The sequence below is a fragment of the Piliocolobus tephrosceles genome, chromosome 8, assembly GCF_002776525.5.
Source record: "Piliocolobus tephrosceles isolate RC106 chromosome 8, ASM277652v3, whole genome shotgun sequence".
Classification (NCBI taxonomy): Eukaryota; Metazoa; Chordata; class Mammalia; order Primates; family Cercopithecidae; genus Piliocolobus; species Piliocolobus tephrosceles.
In genome coordinates, this window is record NC_045441.1 from 68,660,118 (window position 1) to 68,674,184 (window position 14,067).

A 14,067-nucleotide genomic window follows, 5' to 3' on the forward strand; every position below is an offset into this window, starting at 1 on the left:
ACCAAACGCTATTCTGAGTGCTCTTTCTCCAGACCCTCTTCCACCCTAACACCCAGACAAAGGCATGCACACACACTTTTGATTCTTCAAATCTATGGGGTACTATTATTGTCATTTATATAAGACAGAAAAAATGAGGTTAAGAGGAGTTGAGTGTGCTGGTCAAGCCTACACTTCTGTTAAATAGGTAGCGGATCTAGAATTACAGCCCAGGTATTTTTAACTTAGGATTTCTGAACTTAATCACTGGGCTTTTCTGCCCCCTGAATTTTTTTTTTTTTTTCACTCAAGCCCATCATTTTGTAAATTAACCTGACAAGAACTGAATTATTTCCTTTTCCTAGAAAATTATCATTTGAAAATTTTTCTCCTGTTAATCTTTTCTTTTAATTTAAGCTATATTATACTTATTAGCACTTGACTTCATTTCATCTTCCCTCTGACATTCTTATTATTTGTCTCAGTTATATTTACTGCATTTTACAAGTGCTGTCACTCTCTATAATTGGGGTACCATGTATCCATTGTTTTTAATTTTAAAAAATATAAATATATAAAAAAGAATCTTATACCAATTTTTGATTAACTTCATGAGACATAGATTAAAACATCATTTTTATTACTTTTTGTTTTTGATACAGTTCTATAACAATTTTTTATTTTTTGAGATGAAGTCTTGCTCTGTCGGCCAGGCTAGAGTGCAGAGGACCTATCTTGGCTCACTGCAACCTCTGCCTCCTGGGCTCAAATGATTTTCCTGCCTCAGTCTCCCAAGTAGGTGGGACTACAGGCAAATGCCACCATGCCTGTCTAATTTTTTGTATTTTTAGTACAGATAGGGTTTCACCATGTTGGCCAGGCTGGTCTTGAACTCCTGACCTCACATGATCCACCCACCTCGGCCTCCCAAAGTGCTGGGATTACGGGCATGATATAACTAACATTTAATCAATACATTCCTGCAGATCCAGGCCAGGTTAGATACATTTTCCACTGAGACTTGAAAAAAAAAATTCTTAAGTTGCTTTTACTTTTTTCCATCTTAACTCACATGGAGGGAAGTTGTGTTTTGGTCCAAGTCTATTGTAAACTCATAAACAATCAAAAACTGAAGAAAAAAATAAGGAACACAATACCTGAAATTGTATTTTGATGGAAGTCAGATTAGTAATGTTGTCCTCCAAGAAAGTATAAAAGTTTACTACATTTATATAGATACTGCTAGAAAATAAATTCACAGAAGACCTGCTATGATTTCATTCTCATCAAATTACTTTGTTCCTGGTGATTTCACATATAGATTGAGAAAACTGACATTTAATTTCTTATCTCTGTTTTATTAGAGTTTTATAAGCAGAAAAAAAAAGACATACTGTACACTAACAAATCTCTGGGTTTTTACTGTGCCTACATTATATTGCCCTTCCATATTTAGGCCTTAAGATAAAAATCACCTGCCTACCCTCCACCAAAAAGTAATATTTTATTTTTAATCCAGAAAATTGGGTGCCCTTTCAGCATTTGAAAGAAGGCTATACACAAGTATTGTGTACCAAAAAGAAATTATTTTCCAATATGGGTTAATATTTTTACTTTGGAGATGACAAGTGTTAAAATTTTAAATGTTAATTTACCTTTCAAATTAAAAATAAAGAATTATATATAATTAAAAAATGCATTCGGACACCTCCTGTTTCCACCACCATGCCTAGGCCAACCTTGAGCCTTCAAATTTGTGGATGGAAACTTGGTGCCCACTTGGACCCCCAAACTACCCTCTTCTGACCAGTGTCCCCTTTCCTCTCAGGTAAAGGCTCTGTGAGAACCAAGTGCAAGGTGATGGATGGGAGACTCAAGGAATGAGGCAGTCAGGGAAAAACTAGGAGAGTGAGGTTTCATTTCCAGACATAAAAAGATGTAGAATCTGTTGAAAAAAGGACCCTGTTCCTCTGCAGAGGCAACAATACTTCTGAAAACCTTAGACCTGGCACGGTGGCTCACGCCTGTAATCCCAGCATTTTGGGAGACTGAGGGGGAAGATTGCTTGACGCCAGGAGTTCAAAGCTCCACCGAGCTGTGATTGTGAGACTGCACTCCAGCCTGGGTGACAGAGTGAGACCCTGTCTCGAACAAAACAAAACAAAACATAAAAACGAGGGTTGGGGGAAGACATTAGAGCTCTCTGATCTAATAACTCCCAGGTCAACCTTGGGAGCCGTGTGGCCACGTGCTAAAGGGTCCTGGGTCATCACTGGACAACTGTAAGAGCTCTGGGAATCACTGGCAAATACGGGTGACAAACCTCATGGTTTGGCTAGTGTCTAAACCCAGTCCTTTCTACTTCTGAAAACCTGTCACAGGGGCAGAAGAAAGGGCATCTACTGTTGCAACGTTAGTGTCTACTCCCTCCTAGTGTCGTTCATCACTGAGATCTAAGGTGACAGGAGCATCTTCAGCGCCTTCGCCTTCGGGTGCAAACCAGCAGCGCCAATTGCGCAGTTAGGAATCCGTCTGAAGATATAATCATGGGAAACTGCCTCTTTCAACGGAACCTTGTGAGGCTTCTTTTATGGGAGGTCCATCTGAGCAGTTTCTAGGATTTCCAAGTTTTCATACAGCCTCTGTTAGAACAGCAAGACGCAGCCCGCCGAGAGCTACATCCTAGTAGCTTGACTCCTGGCTGTGCGACTGCACGGTGACATCCAAGGCGGCGGAGCCACTGCCAGGACTCGCTGGGCTATGGGGACAGGTTGGGCGTGGCCTTCAGGTCCGCCGGCCGCCAAAATGGGAAGGGAGGAGTCCCAGAGGGACTGCGCGAAGGCTCTACCCACGGAAGGACTGGCTGCGCCCCAGAACCAGGACGCGGAGCTTCCTGTTCCAAGCAGGAACAGACTGAGAAAATCCAAGAAAGGAAGCCCGAGGGGCTGCGGTGGCCCCATCCTCCTGTCACCCGCGGCCCGGGCTCAGCGACGCCCTTCGCCCCACCCGCGGAAGCAGCGATGCCTGGCGGAGCCTGGGTGCTGGCGACCGCGCTGATGCTCCTGGCCCCGGAGGAAGGACGGCAAGGTAGGGCTCGCGGCGGTGGGCGCGCAGGGGCGCCGCCTGGGCGGTGGAAGGACTGGGCCAGACTTCTCCCCTGACAGGGGGAGCGTCCCTGTGCGTTTTAAGGCCGCATGCCATGTTTGTTCCTCACCCGCCTCCGCTCTGTCCCTCCTCTGTCCTTGAAGTGGTCAATTTCTAGCCTATTACTCTTCAGCTTTCTTTTGCGCACATGCAGTTTTTGCCTCCCCTTACTCTACGACCCTCGGTTCTGTTTTTGGTTGTTTCCTGTTGATATCCTGCTCTTTGATTTTTAATTTACTGTGAGAAACTTTGGCCGGATCTGCCAGGTATCCTAGCCGCAAGTAGACCTGAATTCTCGAAACAGAGTTGAATTCCAAGCTGCACGAATTCCACCTCTAACCCGACCCTCGGAAATAATTCATTGGTGAACATTTTATCCCTACAATAAATCACCAACTTAAGTTTGGTATATCCGTATTACACTGTATTATGGTTTTTGTATATATATGTTAGAATCAGTTTTGCCACTGCGGAAGACATCTCTGTGGAGCAAATACTCCCCTCCTACTTCTTTAATCCATGATCAAGAACACTTAGTTTAAAATACAGTGAAGTTAAACCAAAACTTTCACTAGCCCTTCCTGCTTGTTTTTTGTGTTCGTACAGATAGGAATATTAACGAAGGGTGACTTGTTCTTATATTGCAAGTTTCCTTACGTTTTTCAGAAATAAGTCTGATATGTGTTCAGCTGTCTGCAGTTTGAAAAAAAATTACCTACATTTTTAACAGTCAAGGGTATAGTTTCGTCTTATCATTTTTTAAATCTTAACCCATTTTGCCGATGTAAGTTTGCTTTGGAAAAGGGTAATACAAACACTATCCCATGCAAAACTTGAAAATAAAATGCTAAAATCAAATGTATTATTTTCTGCAATGATATTTTTTTCTGGTCCTTCTTCAGTTTGCTTACAGATTTACTAAATCTTTATGAATAACTTTTAAAAATACTTGTAAAAACATACTTCTATTCATTACAGTTAGATAAATATTTCCAGGAAAAAAATGATCGATGTTTATAAAGGAAAATGATTTCATGTTTACTATACACCACATAACACCTTTCTGCCTCTGTATAATAGCTTTGTAATCTCTCTACTGAAGGCAAATATTACCCATTACCAGGTTTTAAGTTCATAACATTGGTAACATTTATAAGTTCTTTATGTTTAATAGAGTAAAACTAGAAGATGAGGTGAATGGAAAATACATTTATTGAGACTTCTTTTTTCAAATAGCTTTATTAACATGTTCATATACCATACAAATCACTTACTTAAAGTGTGTGACTCTATGGTTTTTCATTTTCACAGATATGTGTATATTCAGAGTATATTTACAGGTATATGCAACCATGACCACAGTCAATTTTAGAACATTTTTATCAATTCAAGAAGAAATACTGTACCTTTGGTTATCATGCCCTATCATACCCTCTATCACCCTCCCTTCCTCCCCAGCTATAAGGAATTACTAATCTACTTTCTGTCTCATTGCATTTGCCTATTCTGGATATTTTATACAAACTGAATCATATGATAGGTTGTCTTTTGTGACTTGCCTACTTCACCTAGCACAACGTTTTCAATGTTCATTCATCTTGTAGCATGTACCAGTACTTCATTTCTTTTTAAGATAGAATATTGTTCCATTGTGTGGATATACTACATTTGGTATGTACATTCATTAATTGATGAATTAGAAGATGAACATTTGGGTTGTTTCCACCTTTTGGCTATTATAAATAATGCTGCCATAAACACCGAGGTACAAGTTTTGTTTGGATATGTGTTTTCATTTCTCTGAGATATATGCCTAGGAGTGGAAATACCGGGTCATAGGGTAATTCTATGATTAACTACTTAAGGAACAGCCAGGATGTTTTCCAAAGTGGTTGTGCTGTTTTGTGTTTCTGCAACAGTGTATGAAGTTTCTAATTTCTTCATGTTTCCATCAATACTTTTTATTAAGTGACATTTGGATTCTACCCATCCTCATGGTTGTGAAGTGGTATTTCATTGTAGTTTGATTGTCATTTTCCTAATGGCTAATGGTATCAAGCATTTTAATGTCCTTATTAGACATTTAGCTTATCCTCTTCAGAGAAATAATTACTCAGATCCTTTGCCATTTAAAAAAATGGATAGTTGACCTTTTTCTTATTGAGTTGTGTAAGTTATTTGCATATTCCAGATATAATTCTCTTATTGGATATGTGATTTGCAATTATTTTCTCCCATTCTATGGGTCCTGGAAATAATCTCCTGTGGATACCGAGGGAATACTATACTGTAGTTTTTTAAGTTGATTCCTTAGAGTTTTCTATATGGAGAGAGTATTACTTATTCCTTTCCAATCTGGATATCTTTCATTTATTTATCTTGGCTAACACCCCTGGGTAGAATTAGCTATTCTAAAGTACAATGTGGAATTGGTATGGTGAGAGTAGATATCCTTGTCTTGTTCCTGATTTTACAGGAAATCACCCAGTCTTTCTTCATCACATAAAACGTAAGTTGTGGACGTTTTGTATATATCCTTTATCAAGTTGAGGAAACTTCCTTCTATTCCTAGTTTGTTGAGTGTTTTTATCGTGAAGAGGTGTTGAACTTTTTTAAAATGCTTTTTCTGTGTCTATTGAGATGAACATGTGGATTTTAACTTCTATGCTATCTGTATGGTATATTATAACAATTCAATTTTAGATATTAAACCAACCTTGTGTTCCTGGAATAAATCTCACTTGGTCATAATTTTTATGTATGTATATTTTATGTTTCTGGATTCAGTTTGCTGAAGATTTTTTCATCCATATTCCAGAGATATGTTGGTTTGTAGTCATCTTTTCTTGTTATATATTTTTCTGGCTTTGGTGTCAGGGTAACCATAATAATGGGCTATGATACTGGGCTCATACAATGAGGTGGAAAGTGTTCCATCTTCTTCTATTTTTTTTGAAAGTGTTTCAGAGGAATTGGGGGTAATTCTTTTTGAAATGTTTGGTTGAATTTAGCATTATGCCATTTGGGCCAGGTCTTTTCTTTGTGGGTAGTTTTTTGACTGATTTGATCTTTTTACTTGTGATTTTTCTTTTATTTTTCTTCTTGAGTTCTTTTTGTAGTTTGTGTCTTTTTAGGAATTTGCCAATCTCATCTAAGTTATCTAATTATTTCATTCCTGCTTATAGTAATTTGAATCTTTCTCTCTTTTTTTCTCAATAAATCTAGTTAGAGGTCTGTCAGTTTTGTTGATTCTTTCAAAGAACCAGCTTTTGGTTTCACTGATTTTTCTCTATTGTTTTTCTATACTTGGTTTCATCAATTTTCCTTCCAGTCTTTAAAATTTCCTTCCTTCTCCTTCCTTTAGATTTAGTATGCTCTTATTTTTCCAGTGTCTTAAGGTGCAAGGTTAACTTGTTATGTTCATATCTTTTTGTCCTATACTACAGGCGTATTCCTGTCTATACATGTCCTATGCATTACTGTAGCAGCATTCCATACATTTTGGTATGTTGTATCTTCATTTTAACATTTCTTCAAGTATTTTTTAGTTTTCTTTTCCTTTTATTCTTTAACTCAGTGATTATTTTGGTTGTTTAATTTCCACATATTTGTAGTTTCTTAAATTTCATTGTTATTGAGTTCTAATTGAATTCCATTGTGATCAGAGAACATACTTTGTATGAATTTCATCTTTTTGAATTTTGTTTTAATTTTATGTTATTTTATTTTTAGAAGTAGGCTCTTACTATGCTGCCTAGGCTGGATTTGAACTCCTGGACTGAAGCAATTCTCCCACCTCAACCTCCCAAGTAGCTGGGTTTATAGGAATGTACCACCATGCCCAGCTTTCTGTTTAAATTTATCAAGGTTTGTTTTATGGTCTAGCAGATTGTCTATTTTGGTGAATATTCCATGTGTACTTGGGGAAAAATTATATTCTAATATTTTTAGGAATAGTGTTTATAGATGTCTGCTAGGTCAAGTTGGTTTACATTGTTGTTCTGATTTTGATTTATTTATTATGCTGCCTGTTTTTAAAATTGGTATTGAAAGTGGGATATTAAAGACTCCAATTGTTATTGTTAAAATATGGTTTTTTTCCCCTCAGTTTCTGCTGGATTTTGCTTCATATATTTCAGTGCTCTGCTATTAGGTTCAATTATGTTACAATTGCTTTATCTTCCTCATGGATTGACCCTTTTATCATTATAAAGTGTCCCTCATCTCCGGTAAGACTTTTATGTTTTAAGTTCTTCTTTGTTTGATAGTAGTACAACCATACCACCTTTCTTTTGGTTGTACTTGTAGGCTATATTATTTTCTATCCTTTTACTTTCAATCTAATTGTATTCAGAAGAGGCCCTCAGTTTGTCTTTTGATATGTAAAGAAGGCCAATGTAAAGTGATTTAGCAAACTAGCCACTCTCTATTTTCTCTTGCTTTTTAACCATCTGCGTTGTTGAAGAACCTAAAATTCCATTTTTTAAAAAAAATCTCAACTTTTATTTTAGATTCAAGGAGTACGTGTGCAGGTTTGTTACAAAGGTACATCGCACAATGCTGAGGTTTGAGGTACAAATGATATTGTCACCCAGATAGTGAGCATGGTACCCAATAGGTAGTTTTTCAATCCTTACCCTCTTCTTTCCTTCCCCCTTCAGTAGTCCCTGTCCCTAGTGTCTATTTTTCCCATCTTTATGTCTGTGGGTACCCAGTGTTCAGCTTGCCCTTGTAAGTGAGAACATGCAGTATTTGGTTTTCTGTTTCTGCATTAGTTTGTTTAGGATAATGGCCTCTATTTGCATCCATGTTGCTGCCAAGGACATGATTTTGGTCTTTTTTATGGCTGCATGGTGTTGCATGTTGTATATGTATTACTGAAATACCAGGAGTTCAAAAAAAGCCAATCATATCTTTTTCTCCTATACTATAGGCATATTCCTGCACAAAAAGCCAATCACTGAGACAATGAGTGTTGCTAGGGAAGAGGGCTTTAACAGGGTGCTCCAGCTGAGGAGATGGAAGATCAGTCTCAAGTCTATCTCTCTGACTGATTAAAAGTGGGTTTATACAGCAGAGAAGAGCTATAGCTACATGTAGGAATACAGGAATTAGGGAGGAATAAGGGAGATGAGTTGGTCAACAGGAAGCTGATGGTCAGTTAAGCAATCACGATGGGTAGGGTTCTGGAATCTCATTTTCCAGATGTGGTAATCTGGTAAGTTTCAGTTCCTTGATACCATCTGGGAGGCCTGAGGGTTGGTTTCCTGAGAAAGGAACTCAGATAAGACAGTTGTAACTGTCTGAAATTTTAAGACTGGGGGGGTCAATTTCTACGTTTATTCAAAAGAAACCATAAACATCAGTTCTGTGGGACAATTGGACCAGTTTCAGGTATACTACATTTTCTTTATTCAATTCACTGTTGACGGGCACCATGGCTGATTCCATGTCTTTGCTACTGTGAATGTGCTGGGATGAACATACCAGTACATGTGTCTTCTTTTTGGTAGAATAATTTATTTTCCGTGGGTGTATACCCATAATGGGATTGCTGGGTTGAATGATAGTTCTTTTTTCCATTCTTTGAGATTAGTTCTTTTTTCATTTCTTTGATGGCTTATCATAGTGACTGATTTGATTTACATTCCCACCAACAGTGTATAAATGTTCCCTTTCCCCACAGCCTCACTGACATCTGTTGTTTATTGACGTTTTAATAATAGTAATTCTGACTGATATAAGATAATATCTCATTGTGGTTTTGATTTGCGTTTCTTTGATGATTAGTGATATTGAGCATTTTTTCATATGTTTGTTGGCCATTTGTATGGCATCTTTGGAGAAGCATCTTTTCATGTCTTTTGCCCACTTTTCCATGGGGTTGTTTTTTGCTTGTTGAATTATTTAAAATCCTTATAGATTCTGGATATTAGACCTTTTTCAGATGCATGGTTTGTGAATATTTTTTCCCATTCTGAGGGTGTCTGTTTACTCTATTGATAGTGGAGAAACTCTTTAATGAGGTCCAACTTGTTAGTTTTAGGGGTTTTTTTGCAGTTGCTTTTGAGGACTTAGTCATAAGTTCTTTGCCAAGGCCCATGTGCAGAAAGGTATTTCCTAGGGTTTTTTTTTTCTAGGACTTTTTACAGTTTGAGGTCTTATATTTAAATCTTTAATCCATCCTAAGTTAATTTTTGCATATGGTGAAAAGTAGGGGTCCAGTTTCATTATTCTTCCTATGGCTAGCCAGTTATCCAAGGACCATTTATTGAATAGGGAGTGCTTTTTCCATTGCTTATTTTTGTTGACTTTGTCAAAGATCAGATGGCTGTCGGTGTGTGGCTTTATTTGTGGGTTCTCTTTTCTGTTCCATTGGTCTGTGTGTCTGTTTTTGAATGACTGCTGTGATGTTTGGTTACTGTAGCCTTATAATATTGTATGAAGTTGGGTAATGCAATGCCTCAGACTTTATTCTTTTTGCTGAAGATTGCTTTTGCTATTGGGACACTTTTTTTGGGCTCCATATGAATTTTAGAATAGCTTTTTTCTAATTTTGTAAAAAACAACATTGGTAGTTTCATAGAAATAGTCTTGACTCTTTAGATTGTTTAGGGTAGTATGGCCATTTTTATGACATTGATTCTTTTTTTTTTTTTGAGACGGAGTGTCACTCTTGTTGCCCAGGCTGGAGTGCAGTGGTGTGATCTTGGCTAACTGCAACCTCCACCTCCCGGATTCAAGTGATTCTCCTGCCTCAGCCTCCCAAGTAGCTGGAATTACAGGCATGCACCACTATGTCTGGCTAATTTTGTATTTTTGTATTTATATATATAGTGTGTATATATACACACTATATAGATACACTATATATTTTGTGTATATATATATACACACTATATATATATTTTTGTGTATATATATACACATACTATATATATACACAAAATATATATGTATGTATTTTTAGTAGAGATGGCTTTCTCCATGTTGGTCAGGCTGGTTTCCAATTCCTGGCCTCAGGTGATCCACCTGCCTTGGTCTCTTGACCTCCCAAAGTGCAGGAATTACAGATGTGAGCTACTGCATCCGGCAGACATTGGATTCTTCTAAACCATGGGAATGATTTTCCACCAAAATTCTATTTTGAATGTTGGAAACTAGATTATTTTTTATTTCTCATTATGTTTGGGCATCAAACGTGGCTTTTCCCTTTCTCAAATCTTTGAAGAAGTTATAAGATTTTGAAGACTTGAAATTTTCAAAATACTTGAAATTCCTGTAGGAAATCCTGTAGGATAATATACAGAAGATTTTATAACTACAAATTCAGTTATTATGAAGTACCTGTCACCAAGGGTTATGCATGTTTATCTCTTAAAAATAAAATGATTTATTTAGCTTCTTAATATATTGTGTATCAACCAGTTTTGAATTTTGTAGAATTCTAGTCTTGGTCATTACATTAAACTGGAAAATATTACACAATTCTCTAGTGTTGTTGATGTCAAGCAGTGATTTCTTTTATACATATTATATTTTCGGCTTTGTATTAGGAAACAAAGCAGCTAAATCAGAAGAAATGCAAGAACTACAAAGGTGCTGAGTAAGGATGAATACTACACAAAATAAAGATGGAGTTATTGATTTTTTCCCAAGACAAAATTCTATTGTAGAAAAAAGATCAAAGAAAACATTTTAATAGTTTATGCACACCTTACTAGGAATCTCTTTCAAAATCTCTTTTTTAAAAGATTGTAACCTGGTGCAATGTCCTTGTTTTGAAGGGTATTAGAGATATTTCAAAATTAGATGAAATGATAGCACATTCCTTGACTTCTATCTATACATATTTTATAAAATACTTATTTCGTGTTGACATTGGAGCCTTCTGGGAAATTAACAACTATGGAGGATTTATAGACAAAAGAAAGAGGAGCCTTTTGTGTTGACTTCCAATATCTTGTAGTAAAAAAAATTATGTAGAGAGATCATTTGGAATATAATATTTTTGTATAGTTTAATTGCCATAACTACAAACAAAATACAAAGCAGAAACATAATTCTAATTATAATGACTTATTTTTCATAGGCTACACTTGTGAGATCCGCTTGTAAATTAGTATCTCTGATTTTTTGTTCTCCTTATTAAAGTTGAGAAATTGATTTTGTTTTATGAACATTTCTGTAATTTAAAATTATATAATAACTATTTGATAATTTTTTTAGTTAGATAAGCTTTTTCCACAATGAGGTATTTTTAGTAGTGACTGAATTGTTTCTTTCACCTTTCTAATTTCATAGATGCCATCTTTATTACAGGGTTTTCCATCAATAAATATAATATATAGTATTTGAAGATTTTCTATCAACTGTGCCAACAAGATACTCTAGTTTTCAAATACAGACAGTTCCTTGTGGTGCTTATTATTTCAGTAATTTGGGAACACAGGAGCCTTAAACAAGAGTTGCATTTTAGGATAACTGTTTCACTGCCTGCTCTTCTCTCCACTTTTAGTGCTGGAAAGTGGAGCTTTTTGTTTGGCCTCTGTGGATTTCATGGAATAAGTATATTCCAGGCCAAAGACTACTCAGATAAAAGGTTTCCTAAAAAAAACTAAAGAATTCTCCCTTTCGCCATGGGCTTTTCTTGTTTCCCCTTAAACCTGCTCCCCTCCATCCCATTCGTTTTTCTGTGCTTAGCAGGCAAAAAGGTACTTCCAAAATTTTGGAAAACAACTTTAAAAATTTTTAATGTTTTTCTGCATTCAAGAATGCAGGAAACTTTAGTTTGAAAGCACGTTACACATATTGAGTTAGCATTAAAAGATTAGTTCAGTTTGTTGCATTCCAGCATTTGGCAGAAATAGAATTTTTGAGGCATGTGGCTACTTTGGGAGAAACTGGTTGTAGAGAAACAATAGTGATATTCAAATCCAGAGTATACCAGGCCCAAGAGAAATCCTTGTAGGTCCTGTGACTTGACATCCTAACTCAAGAGCAAGCAACTCTATTGGTTGTTTGAATTAAATGAAAATAAAGATTTTAAAGCTTACATGTTTCAAAAGTACATTCTGAAGAGTTTCGTTGATTTGTTTATTGCATTTATGAAACATGCAAATTAGTTAAGTCACTTACGACTTACTAACAGACCCTGACATTTCAGAGGGTCTTTATGTGTAATAATAAGTCAATTTGCTTTATTTTTTGTTATGGAAATCAATTTTAATTGAGGACTGAACTACGTCAACAAACAAAATGCATTACATAAGAACACCTGTCTTTTCATACTAGCTCAGGAGTGCTCTCCTGGGGGACATCAGTTTCTTCAGAGTCCTTATAGAAGTGTCCATTTTGACTCGTGGCACCTCCAGCAGTCAGCTGTTCAAGACCTAATATGTGACCATTCCCTCTCCCCCGGATGGTATAGATTTCTCATCTTTGACAGACCTGCTGAGATGCCAACCAAATGTGTTGAGGTATGTTAACTCCCTAAGTACTACATATGATTTTCCTTATGTGTTTTTCATATGAGATTTGTATATCCTTATAGCCAGCTTATTTCTCATGCTAAAAATATTGTTTTAATTTTGTATAAGATTGAGTTAATCTGAAAGACTATTCCCACATTACCTAGTCTAATAATAATAGTAATAGTTAACGTTATGTTCCGTGCAGTCCAGAAACACTTTTACCAACATTATCTTGTATGAGTTTACAACTCTAGGATACAATATATCATCATTATTTCCATCAAACAGTGCAGAAAACATATATTCTTAGGCATAGTGCTCCTACAGTCACAGCTAGCAGGTCAAAAAGCTGAGTTTTGAATACAGGCAGTTGTTCTCTAGGGCTCAGGTGTATTACCTGCAAACAGTAAAATACTGTTTATCTAAAGTGCTTCAGTTTTGTCAGTTGTTGCCTCTCACTGCCTTTCTTAACTGATGGAGTAAAACTTATAGGCTCGGCACCTCCTATTCTAAGACTAAGAAGAACTCAGTCTGGCAGTGAAATCTCCAGGTATTTCCTGATCACAGTTGGAAGACAGTGTACCTGTAGCACATTCAATACTCTGGAGGCATATGGCCTTATCTCACTTAAGCTCCCTCCTCAAACCCAAAATTTGTGCAGCCAACATCCCCTTTTCTTCTTTATAGTTGTGAACATATAAGCGTATGTCTTTCAAACACATCAGGTTTAAATGGACAAAATTAAAAAGGTTTTATACATGAACTCTCATCGGATGTGTTTTATTTGCAACTTAACTTTTCATAAACTTTACTCTTTTTACAACATGATATGATTTTGATCATAGCATTGTCCTGTATAGCATTGCGTAGTATTGACTTGTCTAGCCCAGGTGACTTCTTTCATTCTTATTTCATTTGACAAATACATTTTCTTCCAAAATGCTTCAAAAAATAAGAGAAGAAAAAACATAAAGTGTGATTTCTTGGGTAATTCCTCAGCTAACTTGTATTACTTATCCAAGCCATTCTGAAATTCTATTGACAATTGTACTTATCGTTAGCATGATTTTCAAATGCAAGTTCCCCTAATTAATTTGTAGTCCCCATTCATCTGATGATACTGTTGTGAAATAGACATTATTTCTACTTATCATACTCTGACTAGTTATCCTTTCAGTTCAACTCTTATTATTGCGACCACGTTTTTATCCACATGATCTAAGGAATGAGACTAAGTCTAAATTTGTCAAAACACTAAGGCCATTAACTCAGCATCCTAGCTTATATGATCAAAGTGGAAGAAGGGTTTTAATCTGACATTTATTTTGCAACTTATAAATTCCCTGCACTTGTGGACATTATTGCATATGTAAACTCACTAGTTCTCTCAGTGATACTTTGAGGTAGCTATTGTTACTTCATTATAAAGATGTGAACACAGACGCTAAGCATGAGTCACATGACCAAAAGT

At 36.3% G+C, this 14,067-nt stretch overlaps 1 protein-coding gene across 1 annotated transcript in view; it reads left to right on the forward strand.

The window, feature by feature from the left end:
* Positions 1–2,999: 2,999 nt before the first annotated feature.
* Positions 3,000–14,067, forward strand: part of VWDE (von Willebrand factor D and EGF domains) — a 77,557-nt gene continuing 66,489 nt past the window's right edge. The window contains exons 1-2 of the mRNA XM_026448897.1: positions 3,000–3,066; positions 12,418–12,602. Of these exons, the coding sequence (XP_026304682.1) occupies positions 3,000–3,066; positions 12,418–12,602 (252 nt within the window). The remainder of the gene's footprint in view (positions 3,067–12,417; positions 12,603–14,067) is intronic.